General features: G+C 45.1%; 1 protein-coding gene across 1 annotated transcript; it reads right to left on the bottom strand.

Annotated features, from left to right (window-relative positions):
- Positions 1 to 207: 207 nt before the first annotated feature.
- Positions 208 to 20,673, bottom strand: LOC128453355 (echinoderm microtubule-associated protein-like 4). Its single transcript, XM_053436198.1, has 24 exons — positions 20,634 to 20,673; positions 18,975 to 19,157; positions 17,364 to 17,484; positions 15,508 to 15,687; positions 14,686 to 14,826; positions 13,990 to 14,015; positions 13,705 to 13,740; positions 11,008 to 11,131; positions 9,385 to 9,534; positions 9,237 to 9,306; positions 8,832 to 8,942; positions 8,584 to 8,679; positions 8,302 to 8,436; positions 6,912 to 7,047; positions 5,810 to 5,958; positions 5,574 to 5,699; positions 4,684 to 4,815; positions 4,547 to 4,614; positions 4,351 to 4,439; positions 4,170 to 4,267; positions 3,717 to 3,804; positions 2,884 to 2,982; positions 2,610 to 2,740; positions 208 to 2,533 (listed from the first exon to the last, which is right to left on the bottom strand). The coding sequence occupies exons 1-24, from the start codon at positions 20,656 to 20,658 to the stop codon at positions 2,042 to 2,044; spliced, it is 3,006 nt and encodes a 1,001-aa protein (XP_053292173.1). The 5' UTR covers positions 20,659 to 20,673; the 3' UTR covers positions 208 to 2,041.
- Positions 20,674 to 21,304: the final 631 nt, after the last annotated feature.

The raw sequence follows: 21,304 nt of genomic DNA, 5'->3' as shown, positions 1-21,304 counted from the left end.
GATGGTGATGTGACTGATGGTCATGTGACTGATGGTGATGTGACTGATGGTCATGTGACTGATGGTCATGTGACTGATGGTGATGTGACTGATGGTCATGTGACTGATGGTCATGTGACTGATGGTCATGTGACTGATGGTCATGTGGTGCAGGCCCCTGGACTGTGACTGTTTCCATGGCAACAATGTCAGGAATGAAGCAAAGACTCAGTTTTCACATTTATTTGCATTTTTTTGTTGAAATCTTCAGTCCGTCATCTGACAGGAATGAGAACACATGATTGGCTCAAAACAGTCATATGAATCATCAACATCCCCACCCACACACCGTTGACCCCGCCCCTTCCCTAATATACACCCAAAATCTCCAGTCACTCCCCTGACCCCGCCCCCACTTGGACGTCCAGGTAAGTCCCTTCAGAGAGACGAGTGTAAAAAAGACAAAGATAAACTGATGAATATTAAAAAGACAAAAAAGTAATAAACGGTACTGCCCCCCCCCCCCCCACACACACGAGAGCCCCGCCCCCTTGTGACGTCCCCACCCCCACATTCAGGGAACATCTGAGCTGAAATGGTCCTGAAACAATCATAATCAGCAGCCAATCAGAGGAGAGGATCTGCTGTGTCCTGTTATCTGATTGGCTGGGTGTTTTATTTTTACAGTGTAGCTGCTCCCCCCAATGGTGAACAGAAATATACAGACATCTGCAGTATATACAAACACAGATCCTGTCAGAGAGCGATGTCTCACTCTGTCTGATTATTCACATCAGAACATGTCAGTCACAGCTTTAACTCTGGTAGCTCCCAATTTCCTCTTAACTTTCTATTCTTAACTTCCTGTTTACTGCTTCGTTATTTCCTGTTTACTTCCCATTTAGCACCTCTTAACTTTCTGTTTACGTGGATTTCTCTGCCTTCTGGACTGATGCTCGCCTGCCTCAGGTGAAAGGTTCTTTATGAGCAAACGGCTGACGATGCTGCTCAGTGAAACGATCCTGCTATTGGCGGTTGGTTCTCGTGTTCTTTAGTCTCATGATTCCTGTATGAGTCGACTTAGGGTGAATTCTGGTAATGTGGGACACATATACGCTTCATTCTGCTTCAGGACTTTTGACTTCATGTAAAGTGAAATAAAATGAATTCATGTCTCTGATGTCACAAAAAGGGGCGGGGCAAACGTGAAATAATAAAATTGGACCTTTACATGTTAAAATGAATTAATGACATTTATTATTTTCAAAATACTTTTTTAAAACTGGTAACTAGAAAACATCTTAAGAATCACGTAAAGGTTTAAAATGTGGAACTAATGCTGAAAACAGATGTTTGATTAAGTTGCAGATGTAAAGAAAAAATTTCCCAGAATTCACCCTAAATTAAATCAGTACGATTTTTTATTATTTTTATTTCATGAGTTCGGAGAAATTCCAGTTCTTGTTAGCACTAATTGTTATAAATCAATAAATCAAAAAAGATTCAAGTTTTTTTAATAAATTTAGATTTCAAAGAATACAAAAAATATCTAAAAAACCTTGACGACTTTAACTCCCACTTCAACTACCCTGTTTCTATTGGTGAGGAAAGCGTTACTGAGACGTGTCTTACTCGTCTCAGGTCTTTGAGTTTGTAGAAACGAAACTATTCATTTCATGGCCTCCTGCTCTCTGCTGCCCCCTGTTGTCCAGGTGTGAGAGGTTATGTTCCCTCCTCCAGGTTCAAACTGTGACGTCACATGATTGGTGAAATAACCCATGTGACTCTGCAGCCGCACGCACACACACCTATTTGAACTTTTATACTCGAGACTCACTGAAGAATTGTTTGGCCTGAATCTGAGAGAACTCATGAATCCAGACTGACGGAATAAGAGCAGCTGAATTATTTGTTGTGACTATGACAGTTTGGATGTCATGTGTTTACATATGTTCATATATGTAAATGTTCTCACTTTACAAACATGTTCTCTGAACAGCTACTTAGCCTGGTCCTCACAAAGTCAGCTGTACCAACACACACACACACACACAGGGCCTGTCTATGAGGGCGGGATGAAGGGGGGCAGGCCCTCGTCGCTGGGCGTGGCCATGTCGTCGCTGGGCGTGGCCATGTCGTCGCTGGGCGTGGCCGTGTCGTCGCTGGGCTCCAGGCTGTCTTTCAGACTCGCTGTGCTGTCGGAGGTGGGTGGAGTCGACTCGGAGCGAGGTGTGGTTAACACTGATATGGGCGGGGCTAGCTCGATGGGGGGTGGGCTTTCCGGAGAGGGTTCTTGGGTCCCATTGGCTGTTGGCGGGGGGTCAGATTCCTGTGATGCTGTGGTGGGAGGGGACAGAGTGAGGGCGGCGCCTGCCTGACGGGACGCCGGGCTACACATCAGGCCGTCGTTCACACAGAGCGAGGACTTCTCCACCAAACGCCACTGCATGATGCTGGTGTCCTTCCCCCCCGTCGAGATCAGGTGACTGTCGTTACACAGGAAGCTGACGTTGGTCACATGACTGCTGTGGGCGCTGTACTTATGACTGGGGGCCTGGAGACACATTGATTATTGATTAATTGAATGATCAGTGTGTGTGTGAGTCTGTGTGTGTGAGTCTGTGTCTCACCTTGGGGGTGGAGCATGGGTACGTAAACAGGTGAACTTTGCAGAAGTCGTCAGCGAGAGCGATCACCTTCCTGTGGTGAGACCTGATCAGAGCGTTGATGTCGGTGCCATCGGAACCTTCCGGCCACACGCCTGGAACAAGCACGCACACGCACACGCACACACACACACACACACACACACACACACACATTGAGGGATTTTGATTGACCATTTCATTGAATTTAGCAAATGGTATAGTTGTGTGACACACACACACACACAGGTATACGAACCGAACACGTGGTACCCCAGGACGCAGGTGTACGTGGCCCAGTCGATGTCTTTACACTCAGAACGATTTCTGATCAGTTTACAGCTGTTTGGAACGTCCCCTGAAAATACACAACTGTTACTACACACTGCAACACACAACATCTATATGACAAAGACGTAAAGTCTGAGCATTGAGTTGTATCAGATTACTCACACAACTAGTATCAGATTATCCACAGTATTAGTATAGGATTACTCACACAACTAGTATCAGATTACCCACAGTACTAGTATCAGATTACTCACACAACTAGTATCAGATTACTCACAGCATTAGCATCAGATTACTCACAGAACTAGTATCAGATTACTCACAGTATTAGTATCAGATTACTCACACAACTAGTATCAGATTACCCACAGTACTAGTATCAGTATTACTGACAGTACTAGTATCAGATTACTCACAGTGCTAGTATCAGATTACTCACAGTACTAGTATCAGTATTACTGACAGTACTAGTATCAGATTACCCACAGTACTAGTATCAGTATTACTGAGAGTACTAGTATCAGATTACTCACAGTACCAGTATCAGATTACAGTGTTAGTATCAGATTAGTCACAGTACTAGTATCAGATTACTCACAGTACTAGTATCAGATTACTCACAGTACTAGTATCAGATTACCCACAGTACTATTATCAGTATTAGCGAGAGTACTAGTATCAGATTAGTCATAGTGCTAGTATCAGATTACTCACAGTACTAGTATCAGATTACTCACAGTACTAGTATCATATTACTCACACTATCAGAAATACTGAGAGTACTAGTATGAGATTACTCACAGTAGAGGATCTCGTAGTCTCCAGAGTTGGACATGAGGAAGTTGTTGTCAGGTGACCAGTCCAGATGTGTGATGTAACTGGAATGTCCCTGTGACGGAGTCATGAACACACGTCATCATCTTTAATCTTTAACGAATCCAAATCATTGAAGTAACAGAAGAAGAAGGTGCCTTCATGTTTCTCCTGTGGCGTCGCCAAGAGTCCTGAAGCCCTGACGTTCATTTCAGAACAGTTTACACCACGTTTCCTAAATGGCTCCAATCGGCTCCAAGCTAATCAAGAGAGCTGCAGTTACAGCAGAGGAACCACGGGGGCAGTATGGAGGCAGATTTGTCTCCAGTAGTTTTTTATCTGTCACCAGTTACTTCAATTGTATTGGATTTACTCCTGAACTATTCCTCTCAGGTCACGAGGTCAATGGACTTTAAGAGTTAGGGTTAGGTGAACTCTTACCGTGCACTTCCCGTAGCGACTGTACTTGCGTCCTCTGTCAGAGACGGTGTAGAGGTAAATAAAGTTGTCATGAGATCCAACAGCCAGCAGACTTCCATCTGCAGAGGCGAAGAGAGGCATTCTGGGACATGTAGTTCACTACTTTCATAGCGTTGAGATGGAAACAGGATACTCTACCTACCCACAGAAAAACGCATCACTGACAGTTGCTCGTTCCCGTCGGTGTGGATCGCCACCAGATCTGTGGTCTCTGCATCCAGAACGTACCACCTGACAGGATGAGACGAGTGAGAACCAGAAGAACCCAAGATCTGGACAATTCTGATCTGTACACTGAGTGGATGGATTTTGTAGATCTATAAATGATCTGCACTGACTTTCCCGAGTGTGTTCCTATAGCAACCACGGCTCCGCTGGGATGGAAGTCTGCACAGTGTCCGTGTTCCTGGTCGAGAGGAAAAGCTGTCAATCACCTGTCAATCATTTGTCAAGAATCAATCCAGTCCATGCCCACCTCTACTGTGCGGCTCCACTGCAGAGCGTGATCGAAGGAGTTCCACAGGCAGACGAGCCGGTCCTGAGCACACGTCAGAAACATCTGTCTGGACGGATGAGTCGCCAAACCCCACAGCTCGTCAGTGTGACCCTGAACACATCACGACTTCATGTTACACAGACCCTGAACACATCACGACTTCATGTTACACAGACCCTGAACACATCACAACTTCATGTTACACAGACCCTGAACACATCACAACTTCATGTTACACAGACCCTGAACACATCACAACTTCATGTTACACAGACCCTGAACACATCACAACTTAATGTTACACAGAACCTGAACACATCACGACTTCATGTTACACAGACCCTGAACACATCACGACTTCATTTTACACAGACCCTGAACACATCACAACTTCATGTTACACAGAACCTGAACACATCACGACTTCATGTTACACAGACCCTGAACACATCACGACTTCATGTTACACAGACCCTGAACACATCACGACTTCATGTTACACAGACCCTGAACACATCACGACTTCATGTTACACAGACCCTGAACACATCACGACTTCAGAAGATTATTTCTGTGTAGTAAAGACACGTCTGGTCGATACATGGAAGACGACACTAGGGAACGTTTATAGCTTTTCAGGGTTTGTTCATTTCTCAATATGTGTGAAACATTTCTTCTGTCGGCTGTTTTCCTTCAGGAAATGATTCCTGATGATCCTGTGTCTCTGCGACATTGTGACAAGAAAACCTGATTAGCTAAGTTTTCTCCATGTGGTACAAATGTGGTGGATGTGAGCATCTGAGTGATGGAAACACAAAGTTCTTCTTTTGAACTCAAGGGTCCGGAACACATTTGACACGTGATCTCACCTGAACCTCCACCAGGAAGCCGTCGTTGAAGGTTCCTCTTAGGATGAAGTTACGAGAAGTTCCAACTAGAAACTCTTCGCCCTTCCCCTCAGACACGGCTCTGATGGTTCCATACTGATCAGGGACCTGAGAACCGTCATGAGACCCAACAATCAAACACATCGACAGGAAACTGCTATAAACCACTAACTGTGTTTATGTAACTGTGTGTTTGTGTGTGTCTGTGTGTGTGTGACCTCGATGTCTCGGTCTGCTCTCAGTTCATGGTCCCACAGGATGATCTTTCGGTCTTTTCCTCCTCCCGTCAGCAAAGTGCCGCTCCTCATCTCACACATACAGAAAACACTTCCCTCGTGACCTTTGACCTGCCGACTAATCTGAAATGCTACACACACAAACACGCACGCACACACACACACACACACACGCACACACACAGTCACATATCTCGTCTACTGAACTGAAATATTTATTAGAGTGAAAAGACAGAAGCTGTGAAACGAGAGGAAAATAAATGAAAGTAAAGAGGCAGCAGCCAGCAGGAGGCAGCACATCTCACTTTCCTTTCTACTTCCTCTTTAAATTAATCTGCAGACTTTTATTTTATCAACAGGAAGACAAGTTATTATCCCATAATGAAGTGATCCAAAGAAAACATAACATTTTCTATTTGTATAAAACTGTTTCTTCTGAAACATAGATGCCGAATATTCAAGAGTTAAAATCCAAAAAGATTCATCTACCAGTAAACATATAAACCTTACTCAGTCCAACTGGTTCTAACTCAGTCTAACTGGTTCTAACTGAGTCCAACTGAGTCCAACTGAGTCTAACTCAGTCTAACTCAGTCTAACTCAGTCTAACTGGTTCTAACTGAGTCCAACTGGTTCTAACTGAGTCCAACTGGTTCTAACTCAGTCTAACTGGTTCTAACTGAGTCCAACTGGTTCTAACTCAGTCTAACTGGCTCTAACTGGTTCTAACAGGGTCTAACTGGTTCTAACTCAGTCTAACTGAGTCTAACTGGTTCTAACAGAGTCTAACTGGTTGTAACTGAGTCTAACTGAGTCGTACTGGGTCTAACTGAGTCTAACTGGTTCTAACTGGTTCTAACTGGTTCTAACTGGTTCTAACTGGTTCTAACAGAGTCTAACAGAGTCTAACTGGTTCTAACAGAGTCTAACTGGTTGTAACTGAGTCTAACTGGTTGTAACTGAGTCTAACTGGTTCTGACTGAGTCTAACAGGTTGTAACTGAGTCTAACTGGTTCTAAATGGATCTAACTGAGTTTAACTCATTGTAACTGGTTCTAGTTAAGTCTAACTGGTCCCTCCTAACCTCTGGGGCCCTTTCCTGACGGTGCTTCAGCAGAGCTCCTGGTCCAAATCAGCAGGACACCTCCTGAGTCTCCAGTCAGGATGTCTCCAGTGCTCAGGAAGGACAGGCACTGGATGAACTTTGGTTTCTCATATTTCTGAAAACATGAGAGAATTGGATAGAGTTAGACCAGGATAGTGGTGGTGGAGCATGATGGTGCTGTCAGCTGATCGAGGACTATGATCACAACCAGACTTCTTGATACACAACATGTCTCCTCACATCTTCAACCATCAGGAACTCCTCAGTTTATCTGCTGCTTCATCTCCATCAGACATGATGTAGAAACACTTTAAACATGAAGTTACAAACTGGTTCTTCTCATGTAGTGCATCCTGTTGTGTTGTTGTGTTCAGTTCCATCAGCCTGTGTGTGTCCTGGGAGAGGATCCTCACATGGGACTGATCTTCATCACTGATCACTAAGTTTCTGTTTGACTCGTGTTGCGTTAAGAACAGGAAGTTGATCCTTTTAACATCTGTGAGACAGATAACATGTGATGATTGATTGACTGACTACAGACACTACAACCACAGACCATGACTACAGCGTCAGACTAGGAGAAAGGTTCTAAGAGAAACAGTTCAGGTTCATATAAACAGAACAATGTGGGTGTAGAACTTTAAATCTTAAGTTTCCTTTGTGTTCAGCTGGGTGGAACATCCTGTTCGTCTGAAGATCAAATTCCTCACGTTCACTTTGTTCACGTCTCACTCCGCCAAACATCTCATAACTCATTTGTGTTACTATTCGTTTAATCCTTTGTTGACAAAGGTAACCGATTACTTTTTTTTAGTAATAAAAGCACCAGTTTTATTTAGCTTCTGGGAAATGAAATCAATAACAGCAAATTATAGTGTTGATGTTACTCGGATCAATATGTCAATATTAACATGAAGCAATTATTGTTATATTGATATAATAATCAATATATTAGAGCGTCAATATGAGCAAATATACACTGCTCATATTTAACCTGGTGTAGACCTTAACTCGGTTTTCTTTTTGAACAATAGTCAAATTCAAAAGGAAAAACAACACTTATACACACCATCTCAAACAATAAGGAGTCTGAGCCCAACTATATATCATCAAATAAGTAACTAAAACCACACTGATCAGAAGCACTTGAACCAACAACCGTGTGATACAAACTACCTAAAATGACAGAAACCATCTTTGACAAACGTTTACAGTATTTAACATCTACTTTGTTTTCATAGAGTGTTCCATGTCCCATCTGCTAACATGGAGGAGGCGTGTTTATGTGTGAGCTGTCATCGTCCATGACGTCATCGTCTGTATACATTCAGTTGATGGTTTCGATGAACTTGATGGAAAGTGCTCTCACCCCAAAGATTCCTTGTTTTCGAGCCAGCGAGGTTCCGGACCAGGTCCAGAAGAAGATGTGGGACTTTCCACAGGTGACAATGGTATTAGGGTCAGTGGGGTGGAACTCCACAGACAGGACCACCTCGTTAGTGGTCTGTAACCAGTTAGAACCAATTAAAATAAACTTCTTCAGCTCCCACTCAACCAGATTAATTAACTGTCCAATTAAAAATGTAAGAAGCAACAGTTTTACAGTGAAACTGCATAATGGAAACAATTAAAAAAAAAAAATTGTGTCGACCTTGATTTCAGCGATCTTTGACTTCCTCTGCCAATCCCAGACTGTCAACATGTGATCATTACAGTCGTCAATCACACTAAGGTGATGTCCCGAGTCCTGAGAGACAGACAGGCAAAGAGAGAGAGAGACGATGTGAAACAGAGTTTTGAGAATTTTTAAATGATTAGTAAATTATCAATTATTTATAATGTTTTCACACAGAGGTCAGCAGAGACTTCAGTTCCCATAATGCAGCTGGTAATACTCACAGCTTTGGAGAAAGCCAGGGAACCGACCCCGCGCTCGAAGGTTCCCAAACCAACGACCTGAAGCGTGGAGAGACTGACGCTGTCCCAGATCCGAACGTGAGGCTGCAGCGCCTGGACACAGACACTGGGATCAATACTAGTATCCATTATCAATATTATTACCCTTTAGTTTTTTTAAGTCTTGTAATTTGTAGACATCTGCTTCAATCTGTGTGTATAGTTACCTTGGATACAGAAGTGTATAGCTACATATAGGTACCATGGGTTAAAATATTGAAGACATTTACCCATCGTCATTAAATTCAGTTGTCAATGAGAAACGTGAAACTGTCGTCACAGTTGTGATTAAGTTTTAGTCGTAGATGAAGCTTTCACTTTTAATGGAATTAAAATGTTTGTCCTCACTCGTCCGTCTTTGTCCACTCCTGCAATCTGTCCTGTAGCGATCCGGATTTTATCAGGATGCAGGGCCAGGCTGTCAAACAAAAAGACATGATGTCCCTCACCTGTCACCACAGACCAATAGCAGAGCAGCATCGTAATGTTTTCTCACCACTTGACACAATCAGTGTGTCCGAGATAAAATCTCTGTGTTCGTTCTTCGTAGTTAAATAGAACCACGACCGAAGCGATGAAGTAAACGATCTCTCCGGTAGGAAGCAGGTAGACGTTGGCTCTGCAGTCTCTGCCACGGTAACCGTACCTGTCCGGAGTTAAGGACACACCTGGAGATCTACTGAGGAGCTACTGAGCATCTACTGAGGATCTACTGAGGAGCTAATGAGGATCTACTGGAGATCTACTGAGGAGCTAATGGAGATCTACTGAGGATCTACTGGAGATCTACTGAGGAGCTACTGAGGATCTACTGGAGATCTACTGGAGATCTACTGAGGAGCTAATTGAGATCTACTGAGGATCTACTGGAGATCTACTGAGGAGCTACTGAGGAGCTATTGGAGATCTACTGAGGATCTACTGGAGATCTACTGAGGATCTACTGGAGATCTACTGAGTAGCTATTGAGGATCTACTGGAGATCTATTGAGGATAAACTGGAGATCTACTGAGGAACTACTGAGGATCTACTGGAGATCTACTGAGGATCTACTGAGGATCTACTGAGGAGCTACTGGAGATCTACTGAGGAGTTACTGGAGATCTACTGAGGATCTACTGAGGAGCTACTGAGGATCTACTGGAGATCTACTGGAGATCTACTGAGGATCTACTGAGGAGCTACTGAGGATCTACTGAGGAGCTACTGGAGATCTACTGAGGAGCTACTGGAGATCTACTGAGGAGCTACTGGAGATCTACTGAGGAGCTACTGAGGATCTACTGAGGATCCACTGAGGATCTACTGGAGATCTACTGAGGATAAACTGGAGATCTACTGAGGATCTACTGGAGATCCACTGAGGATCTACTGAGGAGCTACTGAGGAGCTACTGAGGAGCTACTGGGGAGCTACTGGGGAGCTACTGAAGATCTACTGAGGAGCTACTGAAGATCTCCTGAGGATCTACTGAAGATCTCCTGAGGATCTACTGAGGAGCTACTGAGGAGCTACTGGGGAGCTACTGGGGAGCTACTGAAGATCTACTGAGGAGCTACTGAAGATCTCCTGAGGATCTACTGAAGATCTCCTGAGGATCTACTGAGGAGCTACTGGAGATCTGAGGATCTACGGAGGATCTACTGAGGATCTACTGGAGATCTACTGAGGATCTACTGGAGATCTGAGGATCTACTGAGGATCTACTGGAGATCTACTGAGGATCTACTGAGGAGCTACTGAGTAGCTACTGGAGATCTACTGAGGTGCTACTGGAGATCTACTGGGGAGCTAAATAGAGTGTTAATAAAGATCTACTGAAAGTAATAGTATATACCTACTGAGAACTGAAACTAAATTAATCTCCAAACTCTGACTTTCAACTCCTGACCTTTAACCTCGACCTACAACCTCTAACCTGACCTTTGACCTCCAGCTGCCTACCTCTGGCCTCAGAAGGAAGGTGTGAAGAGAAAACGTGGTCAAGTTGTCAGTGTCTTGAACTGATACGTTAATTGCTTTGATATAATGTTTGTTCAGATTTGGCACAATACAAATAAAATGTTTATGTTATAAATGTTAGTGTTATGAGTAGTATTCTGTGAGAGTGAAGGATACACCCATTCAAGCTTTAGTCTTTCTGAGGGAAGCTCTGTACGAACTTCGTCATAGTTTTCCACGTCTGACGGGATGAACATCGTGATGGGTCGACCACGCATGAACATCTTAATGTGATTTCCCTCTGAAACAACAACGCAAACAAAATGAATTGATCAAATATATTCAAGCAAAATGAGTCGTATCACCAAATACAAGCATTGGATTAAAATGTTTACACATAATCAATATAAGTCTGATCGGAGCATTCTGAACTTTTTACAAGGTAAACTGTTTATTGATCAAATCGAGCTGTTGACCTTCTGATTAGAGGACGACCGCTCTACCCCCTCAGCCACAGAGCTGACCCCAAATAGAGCCAGGTTTAAACCAGACGGGTGAAGCAGGTGAGTGACGGGTGAAGCAGGTAATGACGGGTGAAGCAGGTGAGTGACGGGTGAAGCAGGTCAGTGACGGGTGAAGCAGGTGAGTGACGGGTGAAGCAGGTGAGTGACGGGTGAAGCAGGTGAGTGACGGGTGAAGCAGGTGAGTGACGGGTGAAGCAGGTGAGTGACGGGTGAAGCAGGTGACTGACGGGTGAAGCAGGTGAGTGACGGGTGAAGCAGGTGACTGACGGGTGAAGCAGGTAATGACGGGTGAAGCAGGTGAGTGACGGGTGAAGCAGGTAATGACGGGTGAAGCAGATGAGTGACGGGTGAAGCAGGTCAGTGACGGGTGAAGCAGGTGAGTGACGGGTGAAGCAGGTGAGTGACGGGTGAAGCAGGTGAGTGACGGGTTAAGCAGGTGAGTGACGGGTGAAGCAGGTAATGACGGGTGAAGCAGGTGAGTGACGGGTGAAGCAGGTGAGTGACGGGTGAAGCAGGTGAGTGACGGGTGAAGCAGGTAATGACGGGTGAAGCAGGTGAGTGACGGGTGAAGCAGGTGAGTGACGGGTTAAGCAGGTGAGTGACGGGTGAAGCAGGTGAGTGACGGGTGAAGCAGGTGAGTGACGGGTGAAGCAGGTGAGTGACGGGTGAAGCAGGTGACTGACGGGTGAAGCAGGTGAGTGACGGGTGAAGCAGGTGAGTGACGGGTGAAGCAGGTGAGTGACGGGTGAAGCAGGTGAGTGACGGGTGAAGCAGGTGACTGACGGGTGAAGCAGGTGAGTGACGGGTGAAGCAGGTGAGTGACGGGTGAAGCAGGTGAGTGACGGGTGAAGCAGGTGAGTGACGGGTGAAGCAGGTGAGTGACGGGTGAAGCAGGTGAGTGACGGGTGAAGCAGGTGAGTGACGGTTGAAGCAGGTGACTGACGGGTGAAGCAGGTAATGACGGGTGAAGCAGGTGAGTGACGGGTGAAGCAGGTGAGTGACGGGTGAAGCAGGTGAGTGACGGGTGAAGCAGGTGAGTGACGGGTGAAGCAGGTAATGACGGGTGAAGCAGGTGAGTGACGGGTGAAGCAGGTGAGTGACGGGTGAAGCAGGTGACTGACGGGTGAAGCAGGTGAGTGACGGGTGAAGCAGGTGAGTGACGGGTGAAGCAGGTGACTGACGGGTGAAGCAGGTGAGTGACGGGTGAAGCAGGTGAGTGACGGGTGAAGCAGGTGACTGACGGGTGAAGCAGGTAATGACGGGTGAAGCAGGTGAGTGACGGGTGAAGCAGGTGAGTGACGGGTGAAGCAGGTGAGTGACGGGTGAAGCAGGTGAGTGACGGGTGAAGCAGGTAATGACGGGTGAAGCAGGTGAGTGACGGGTGAAGCAGGTGAGTGACGGGTGAAGCAGGTGAGTGACGGGTGAAGCAGGTGAGTGACGGGTGAAGCAGGTGAGTGACGGGTGAAGCAGGTGAGTGACGGGTGAAGCAGGTGAGTGACGGGTGAAGCAGGTGAGTGACGGGTGAAGCAGGTGACTGACGGGTGAAGCAGGTGAGTGACGGGTGAAGCAGGTGAGTGACGGGTGAAGCAGGTGACTGACGGGTGAAGCAGGTGAGTGACGGGTGAAGCAGGTGAGTGACGGGTGAAGCAGGTGACTGACGGGTGAAGCAGGTGAGTGACGGGTGAAGCAGGTGAGTGACGGGTGAAGCAGGTGAGTGACGGGTGAAGCAGGTGAGTGACGGGTGAAGCAGGTGAGTGACGGGTGAAGCAGGTGAGTGATGGGTGAAGCAGGTGAGTTACATAAACCATGAGGGAACAATCCCAGAATCAAGTCGGTACATTAGCTTCAAAAAGCCAAACTACAAAGGGCTACTAAAACTTTTTTTTAATCCAAGCTATAGTCTGAAGACATGTGTCTTCAGTCTGGAGGACGATGTATGAACTTCCTGTCCTGATGTCCATGTGGAGCTCGTTCCACCGTTTAGGAGCCAGGACAGGAAGCTGTTGTGATCGACAGCTGTCCCTCGCAGTGAGGGAGCAGCTGATTGGTCGATGCAGAGCGGAGTGGACGGGCTGTAAGGTTTGACCATGTCTTGGATGTGGACTGAACCTGATCCGTTCACAGCACGGTACCAGTTACTAGTGTTTTGAAACGGATCCAGCTACTGGTAACCAGTGAAGGGAGCGGGGGGAGTGTGAGTGAGCTCAGGTAGCTTTAGCAGGTGAGTGACAGCGGATGGAGGGATTTGATTGGTTTGAAGCAGAAAGAGGAAGTGCTCAGAGAGGTGCTAATAGCCTGTTAGCTTATTAGCTTGTTTTGGCTAAAGCTCTGACAACTCGTCAGGACTCACCTGATTGGCTGGTTTTCTCACGGGTTGACATTTTGGCTGGTTTGAGACAAAGACATTGTAACTGAACAACAACAACGCAAACAACAATAACAACAACGCAAACAACAATAACAGCAACAAAACAAAACAACACATCAACAAACAACACAACTATAGTTTTGTTGTTGCTGCTGTTGACTTCTTTTTTGTTTTGTTGTGGATGTTGTTGGCTGTGACTCTGGATTCCTATTGGCTGTTGGAAAATGATGATAATGATGATGATGATGATGATTAAGGTGTTATTACCTTGACTGACCACCGGGTCTTTGTGTCTGAAAAGAGACAGAAAAGCCAGAAGCTGCTGTTATTTATTATCAATAGAAGAAACTAAGAAGAAGCCCAGGTTCCTCTTGAGCTCCGCAGATGATCCATTGATTCCATGAGCTTCTTCACAAACTAAACTATGACCATCAGGGAAACAATCCACCACCTCCTCTCCACGAACAGCACCGACACATGGAGGGGCTCATTCCGCACATGCGTATATATTCATGCAATACAAATATGAACACGTTAATTCCACAAATGAATAATCCCACGTTATGTTCTATAAGTTTACATGAGTAATGCTCTACATCTCTGTGAATAGATGCTTTAAGTCTAGAAGAGCAACACTATATACATATATATACATATGCATTTTGAACATAAACTAGTGTAGCCTGTCTTTGTGACATTTAAAAAAACCTCATCATCTAATGTATAATTAAAATAAATAGAAGACTGAAAACTACGACTAAAAAAGTTTTAGTCGTCAAAGCTGCTCATTATGGGAAATGTTGATTTCTCTATAATATTCTTAAAATGTAAAGTCAGCAGATCTTCTGTGTTTTGATTTGATTATGAAACTCAAATGAACAGTGTGTGTGTGTGTCTGTCTGTGTGTGCGTGAGTCTGTGTGTGTGTGTCTGTTTGTGTGAGTCTGTCTATGTGTGTGTGTACCTCTCTGCACTCTTCATCACTTTACTCAACAGTCTGGATGTTGAAGCAGCTTTCACCAGTTTGTTCCTGTTTTCATCTGCACTCTCCCATGTGCTGCTCTGAGAGCGTTCGATACCCGAGGACCGCTTCACACTGGGCCCCCTGGACGGACACAGACACAGACAGACACACAGACAATCAGTCAGTATCACAGCAGCAGGCGATGATGAAGATTAAAATGATCAATGATGAAAGTGATCATCTCAGAGTTATTATTTTGTTCATTTGTAAAAGACGCAGTTGAGTTCAGACACGGAACTGACTCAATGGAGCCAAACCACTCCAGAGGAGGAGGAGCAGGAGTAGGAGGTGCAGCAGCAGGAGTAGGAGGAGCAGCAGCAGGAGGAGGAGGAGGAGCAGCAGCAGGAGGAGGAGAAGGAGGTGCAGGAGGAGGAGGAGGAGCAGCAGCAGGAGGAGGAGCAGGAGGAAGAAGAAGAAGAGGAGGACAAGCAGCAGGAAGAGGAAGAGGAGGAGGAGGAGGAGAAGGAGGAGGAGGAGGAGGAAGAACAGTCCTCAGGTGAAGCTGGGAGAAGGTTAGTCGGCTCAGTCAGACTCATGTTCTCCAAGAAATGACTCAGGGAGGAGGAGGCACAGTCGTGTTCACGCTGCACCTCCTCACCTGGATCAGTTACTCTCAGCCAATCAGAGGCATCTGTTCATGTCAGGTGACCCAGGTGGGCAGAAAAGAAAACTGTGGGTCCTGAAGGGGCGGAGTTAGTAATCACTGCCAGAGTGATGTCAGTGAATGAGGTCAGAAGAAGCTGACAAATCACAAAGCAGAACCTTTTAGGAGGGGCGTGGCCTTTACTGGTGTCGGCAGACTGGGCGGGTCTCTGAGGGGGGGTCACACAGGTCTGAGGAGGGAGGGGGGAGGAGGGGGACAGGTCCTGTGGGCGGGGCACCTCCTCCCGTTCCTGGATCTCCTCCATCTGACCCCTGACCTCCTTCTTCCTGTCTGCTCCACTGTGGACGAAACCAGGGGAGTGAGACACGCTCTACTGGGTTCTACTTGGTTCTACTGGGTTCTACTTGGTTCTACTGGGTGCTGCTGGTTCTAAGGTGCTACTGGAGTCTACTGTTTAAACTGAAGTCTACTGGTTTACACAGGGTTCTACTGTAGTTTACAGAGTTCTACTGGTTGATACTGGGTTCTACTGTAGTTAACTGAGTTTGATTGGAGTCTAATGGAGTCAACTGGTTTATACTGGGTTCTATTGGAGTCAACTGGTTTATACATGGTTTTAATTGGTTCTACTCAGTTTACTGGGTTCTACTGGTAAATACTTGGTTCTATTGGAGTCTGCTTGTTTCTACTTGGGTCTACTGGCTTAAACTGGGTTCTACTGTACACAACTGGGTACTACTAAGCTCTACTGGTTTCTACAGTACACTCCTGGGATGTACTGAGTTCAAATGTTTCTACAAAGATATAATGTTTCACTTCAATTGTGTTCAGTTTCTACTATTTATACAGGGTTCTACTGGGTTGTATTGTTTCTATAGGGTTCTATTGTTTTCAACTGTTTCTACTTGGTTCTATTGGATTTTCCTGTATTCAAGTGGGTTCTACTGAATTCTACTGTGGGTCATGTCAGTGTCCATGTTGAGGTAACTTTACAGTCATGTTAAGGTCATGTTAGGTTCATGTTAAGGTAACTTTACGGTCCTGTTAGGGTCATGATAGGTTCATGTTAAGCTAACTTTACGGTTATGTTAGGTTCATGTTAAGCTAACTTTACGGTTATGTTAGGTTCATGTCAGTGTCATGTTGGGTTCATGTTAAGGTAACTTTACGGTCATGTTAGGGTCATGTTAGGTTCATGTTAAGCTAACTTTACGGTCATGTTAAGGTCATGTCAGTGTCATGTTGGGTTCATGTTAAGGTAACTCTACAGTCATGTTAAGGTCATGTCAGTGGCATGTTGGGTTGATGTTAAGGTAACTTTACGGTCATGTTAGGGTCATGTTAGGTTCATGTTAAGCTAACTTTACGGTCATGTTAAGGTCATGTCAGTGTCATGTTGGGTTGATGTTAAGGTAACTTTACGGTCATGTTAAGGTCATGTCAGTGTCATGTTGGGTTGATGTTAAGGTAACTTTACGGTCATGTTAAGGTCATGTCAGTGTCATGCTGGGGTCATGTTAAGGTAACTACACGGTCATGTTAAGGTCATATCAGTGTCATGTTGGGGTCATGTTAAGGTAACTTTACGGTCATGTTAAGGTCATGTCAGTGTCATGTTGGGTTCATGTTAAGGTAACTTTACGGTCATGTTAAGGTCATGTCAGTGTCATGTTGGGTTCATGTTAAGGTAACTTTACGGTCATGTTAAGGTCATGTCAGTGTCATGTTGGGTTCATGTTAAGGTAACTTTACGGTCATGTTAAGGTCATGTTGAGGTCCACTTTGAAGTTAAATCAGCAAAAGATTTAAAAACAAACAAACTGTAATAAACGTTAAATCACATGACTTAAAAACAAAACCATGTTTTTGTTTTGTTCACTCAAACGTTCAGCGAAAGTTAAAACAAGTACAGACACAATAAAAACAAAGAAGTAGAAACTACTGTGAACAATTTAAACAGAGTATTTACAGTCTGAAACTAAACAGGATGAAACATGACATCATCAGCTTTTACCTTTTGGCAGCAGACGACACCGTCTCTTTCCTGCTAACTGATGTGGAGTCTCTCTTTCGTCCAGATGTTCCTCCGTTAGTGATACTGGACATGGAGTAGGCTTCCCGCAGTACAGCTCCACCTGGTGGGGACAGCAGGCTACTTATTACACTGACTGAGCCCTGGCTTCATTTAACAGAGTGGAAACAGAAACGTCAGGTTTTACATTTCTAATGGTCAAACTGATCATCAGTGAAGTTTGTGTCCGAACTTAAAGCTAGATTTGATCAAAATAACTTTCATCTGGGAGTTTAAATGAAAAATTAAACCCATATAACTGAGGAATCATGACTCGGTCATGTGACTTATGATGAATATATTTCATCTAGTAGTGAAACGATGTATCTGCTGTACATTGGTAGCGGTTGATATTCACTCGTTTACTGCCATCGGCACATTGGTAATAAACTTGACTTCACTGATGGCATTGGCCGGTGTTCATTGGTATTGTAATGTCCAATGAACCCTAACCCTCACAGGCGACACGGAATCTCTTCTCTTATTTGTAACTTTATTAAAGTCAACACGAACATGTCACACTCCTGGTTCCTTCTCCGACATTCATCCCTGACCCCTAACAAACCAGCCAATGAGAACCTGTCATCCCACACAACCCCACCCCATTGGTCTAGAACTGTCACAAGCCCCACCCCGACCTGTTCGCTGACCCTCAGGACATCTCAATACTCCTTTAACACAGTGTCTTTACTGAACATAAGTCATAACAAAACATAAGCATAAACCCAGTCTTCAAAACCGGTCAATCTGAGGAGGGCTGTTTCAGACAGGGTAAAAAGGTGCTGTTTTAAATGATCCTTGTGGTATTTTGACCAAAATATGTTACAGACATTTCATTAAGACCCCAAGGAACCATATCAACTGTGGTGAAATGGGCATAATATGTCTCCTTTAAATAAAGTTTAGTTAAACTAAAGATTGTTTCATAAATCTGATTGAATTTGTGCTCATTAAAAGATGAGTGATAAAGGGCTGAAATAATTTAAAATAGTGCTTTTTAAATAATGATTTAATTATTTTCCTGGCACAAAAGGGTGAATGAATAACAACAGAAACAAAATAAACAAATATCGTATCGGCTAGATTGTTGTTTTAAACATCGGTATCAATATCGGCCAAGAATTTCCATATCAGTGCATCCGGTGTTTCATCACGTTATCACAGGGGAAACGCATCAATATGTTTAGAAACTTAAAACACTTTTTAGATATGGTTGATATCAATTCTATTTTGTTTTTTATTACATCAATGATCCAAAATATACCTGTTCTTTTTATTGATTGATGACATTTAAACTTTTTGCAGACAAAGCAGCTGATGAGGTCAGAGGTTAAACTCATTTTTTTTTTTTTTTGTTAGTTAGTAGATTTTATTTGGACATGGACATGACAATGTCATTGGACGAACCAGATGCATTGTTTACAGTGTATTAGCATAAATTCTAGTTTACAACACCTGTCATCAGAGCCAATCAGATCAGTCAGCTGTAGATTTCATCAATCATTAGTCTAATAAAACTTAAGATTAATCCACAAACATTCAAACACACGTCACCTTTTCCTCCTGGTTTTTTGGTCACAGGCGTTGAAGAGTCTTCAGCCGCCGCGAGGCGACGAAGGACGTCAGCGAGAGCAGCTTTCATGACGGTCAGCTCGTCCTCCTGCTGCTGGACACGAAGCTCCAGAGCCGAGAGACGGTCGCTGACATCTGAGACACTCGCTCCAGACATGCTGTCATCTGCACAGACAGAGAGGTAATCTGATTACACTGTCATCTGCACAGACAGAGAGGTAATCTGATTACACTGTCATCTGCACAGACAGAGAGGTAATCTGATTACAAACACACACACATCTCGTAGTCGCTCCAAGAAAATAAATTCCTGCTCTGACTATTCTGTAACTAAGCAACCAACTGCAGACGAAACAATCTACTTCCTGTTTACGTCACATGAGCAGTGTAAACCATGGTCATGTGATGTGTGTTCCGGTATCTAATGGTATCTATCAGGTACTTACTGGTCTCTACCAGGTCTCCACTGGTCTCTATCAGGTCTCTAATCGGATCTATTGGTCTCTATCAGGTCTCAACTGGTCTCTATCAGGTCTCTATTGGTCTCTATCAGGTATCTACTGGTCTCTATCAGGTATCTACTGGTCTCTATCAGGTATCTACTGGTCTCTATCAGGTATCTACTGGTCTCTATCATGTATCTACTGGTCTCTATCAGGTATCTACTGGTCTCTATCAGGTCTCAACTGGTCTCTATCATGTATCTACTGGTCTCTATCAGGTATCTACTGGTCTCTATCAGGTCTCAACTGGTCTCTATCATGTATCTACTGGTCTCTATCAGGTATCTACTGGTCTCTATCAGGTCTCTACTGGTATATATTGGTCTCTATCTGGTCTTTATCAGTTATCACTGGTCTCTATCAGGTATCCACTGGTCTCTGATGTGATCTACTGGTCTCTATCAGGTATCCACTGGTCTCTGATGGGATCTATTGGTCTCTATCTGGTCTCAACTGATCTTTATCAGTTATCCACTGGTCTCTATCAGGTATCCACTGGTCTCTGATGGGATCTACTGGTCTCTATCAGGTCTCTACTGGTATATATTGGTCTCTATCTGGTCTTTATCAGTTATCACTGGTCTCTATCAGGTATCCACTGGTCTCTGATGTGATCTACTGGTCTCTATCAGGTATCCACTGGTCTCTGATGGGATCTATTGGTCTCTATCTGGTATCTACTGGTCTCTATCAGGTCTCTACTGGTATATATTGGTCTCTATCTGGTCTTTATCAGTTATCACTGGTCTCTATCAGGTATCCACTGGTCTCTGATGTGATCTACTGGTCTCTATCAGGTATCCACTGGTCTCTGATGGGATCTATTGGTCTCTATCTGGTCTCAACTGATCTTTATCAGTTATCCACTGGTCTCTATCAGGTATCTACTGGTCTCTGATGGGATCTACTGGTCTCTGATGGGATCTACTGGTCTCTAACAGTCATTGAACCAGGTCTGTGCAGAGCTTCACGAGGAGCACTTGTTTTCGTGGCCCAGTATCCGCCGGAGGGGCGGTGCAGTGTCTCTGATGCAGTGACACGTGTAAAGCCGCCAGAGGCGCGTGCGTCTCCCCCCTCGCGCCGCTGCACGGACAGGTGACCCGGGGCCACGAGGGCACGAGCGGCGGCCGTGACTCACCCAAGCTGCCGGTGAATCCGTCCATTTTCCCTGAGGGAGCGGGAGTCCGTGCGGGAGGCCTGCGGGAGGCTCCGCGCACACTTCAGGCCTCCGTGCGGGGTTTGTACTGCAGCGGGTTCGGGTCTGTCCCCGCCGCGTCGCCCGGGTCCGGAACACCCAAGATCCACCGCTCTCTGCGGCCTGAACTATCTGCAGCTCCCGGGGAATCGAACCGAAGAGACGGACACACAAGCTGCGGAGCCGCGCACCAGACGGACCGACACTGCTGCGCGTTTCCGACTCCGCCTCCTCTGGCGGCGGCGCGCTTCCCCTGGGTGAGGGGGGGGGGGGGGGGGCTGTGGGGAACGAGATGCTGCTCTAATGTGAGGAGGCCGATCGTGGGAGGGCCCCACAGATATACTGGGACTGTCAGACGCTGGTGCAGGGGCCACTGGGTTCCTCCTGGTTATCTCCTGGTGCAGGGGCCACTGGGTTCCTCCTGGTTATCTCCTGGTGCAGGGGCCACTGGGTTCCTCCCTGGGTTCAGTGGGGATTGTATTTAAAATCCAGAGTACCAGTGGCTAAAATCCTTCATCGCAGTTGAAGACCAAATTTAAAATGCATATATATTAGTTTAAAGTATGCATTGTAACATCCCTACTGGAATTACATAAAAGTTAGTTTAGGAGAAG

This window comes from Pleuronectes platessa, chromosome 12 (assembly GCF_947347685.1).
Source record: "Pleuronectes platessa chromosome 12, fPlePla1.1, whole genome shotgun sequence".
NCBI classification, from domain to species: domain Eukaryota; kingdom Metazoa; phylum Chordata; class Actinopteri; order Pleuronectiformes; family Pleuronectidae; genus Pleuronectes; species Pleuronectes platessa.
Note: the sequence above shows the minus strand (reverse complement) of the source record. Positions and strands in the feature narration are given on the sequence as shown.

Coding starts and splice junctions, on each gene's coding strand:
- LOC128453355 (XM_053436198.1), bottom strand. CDS start 20,658: ATGGACGGATTCACCGGCAGCTTGG. Junction 4,615..4,683: donor AGTGGAGCCGCACAGTAGAG/GTGGGCATGGAC, acceptor CCTCTCGACCAG/GAACACGGACACTGTGCAGA. Junction 3,805..4,169: donor GTCGCTACGGGAAGTGCACG/GTAAGAGTTCAC, acceptor ACTCCGTCACAG/GGACATTCCAGTTACATCAC.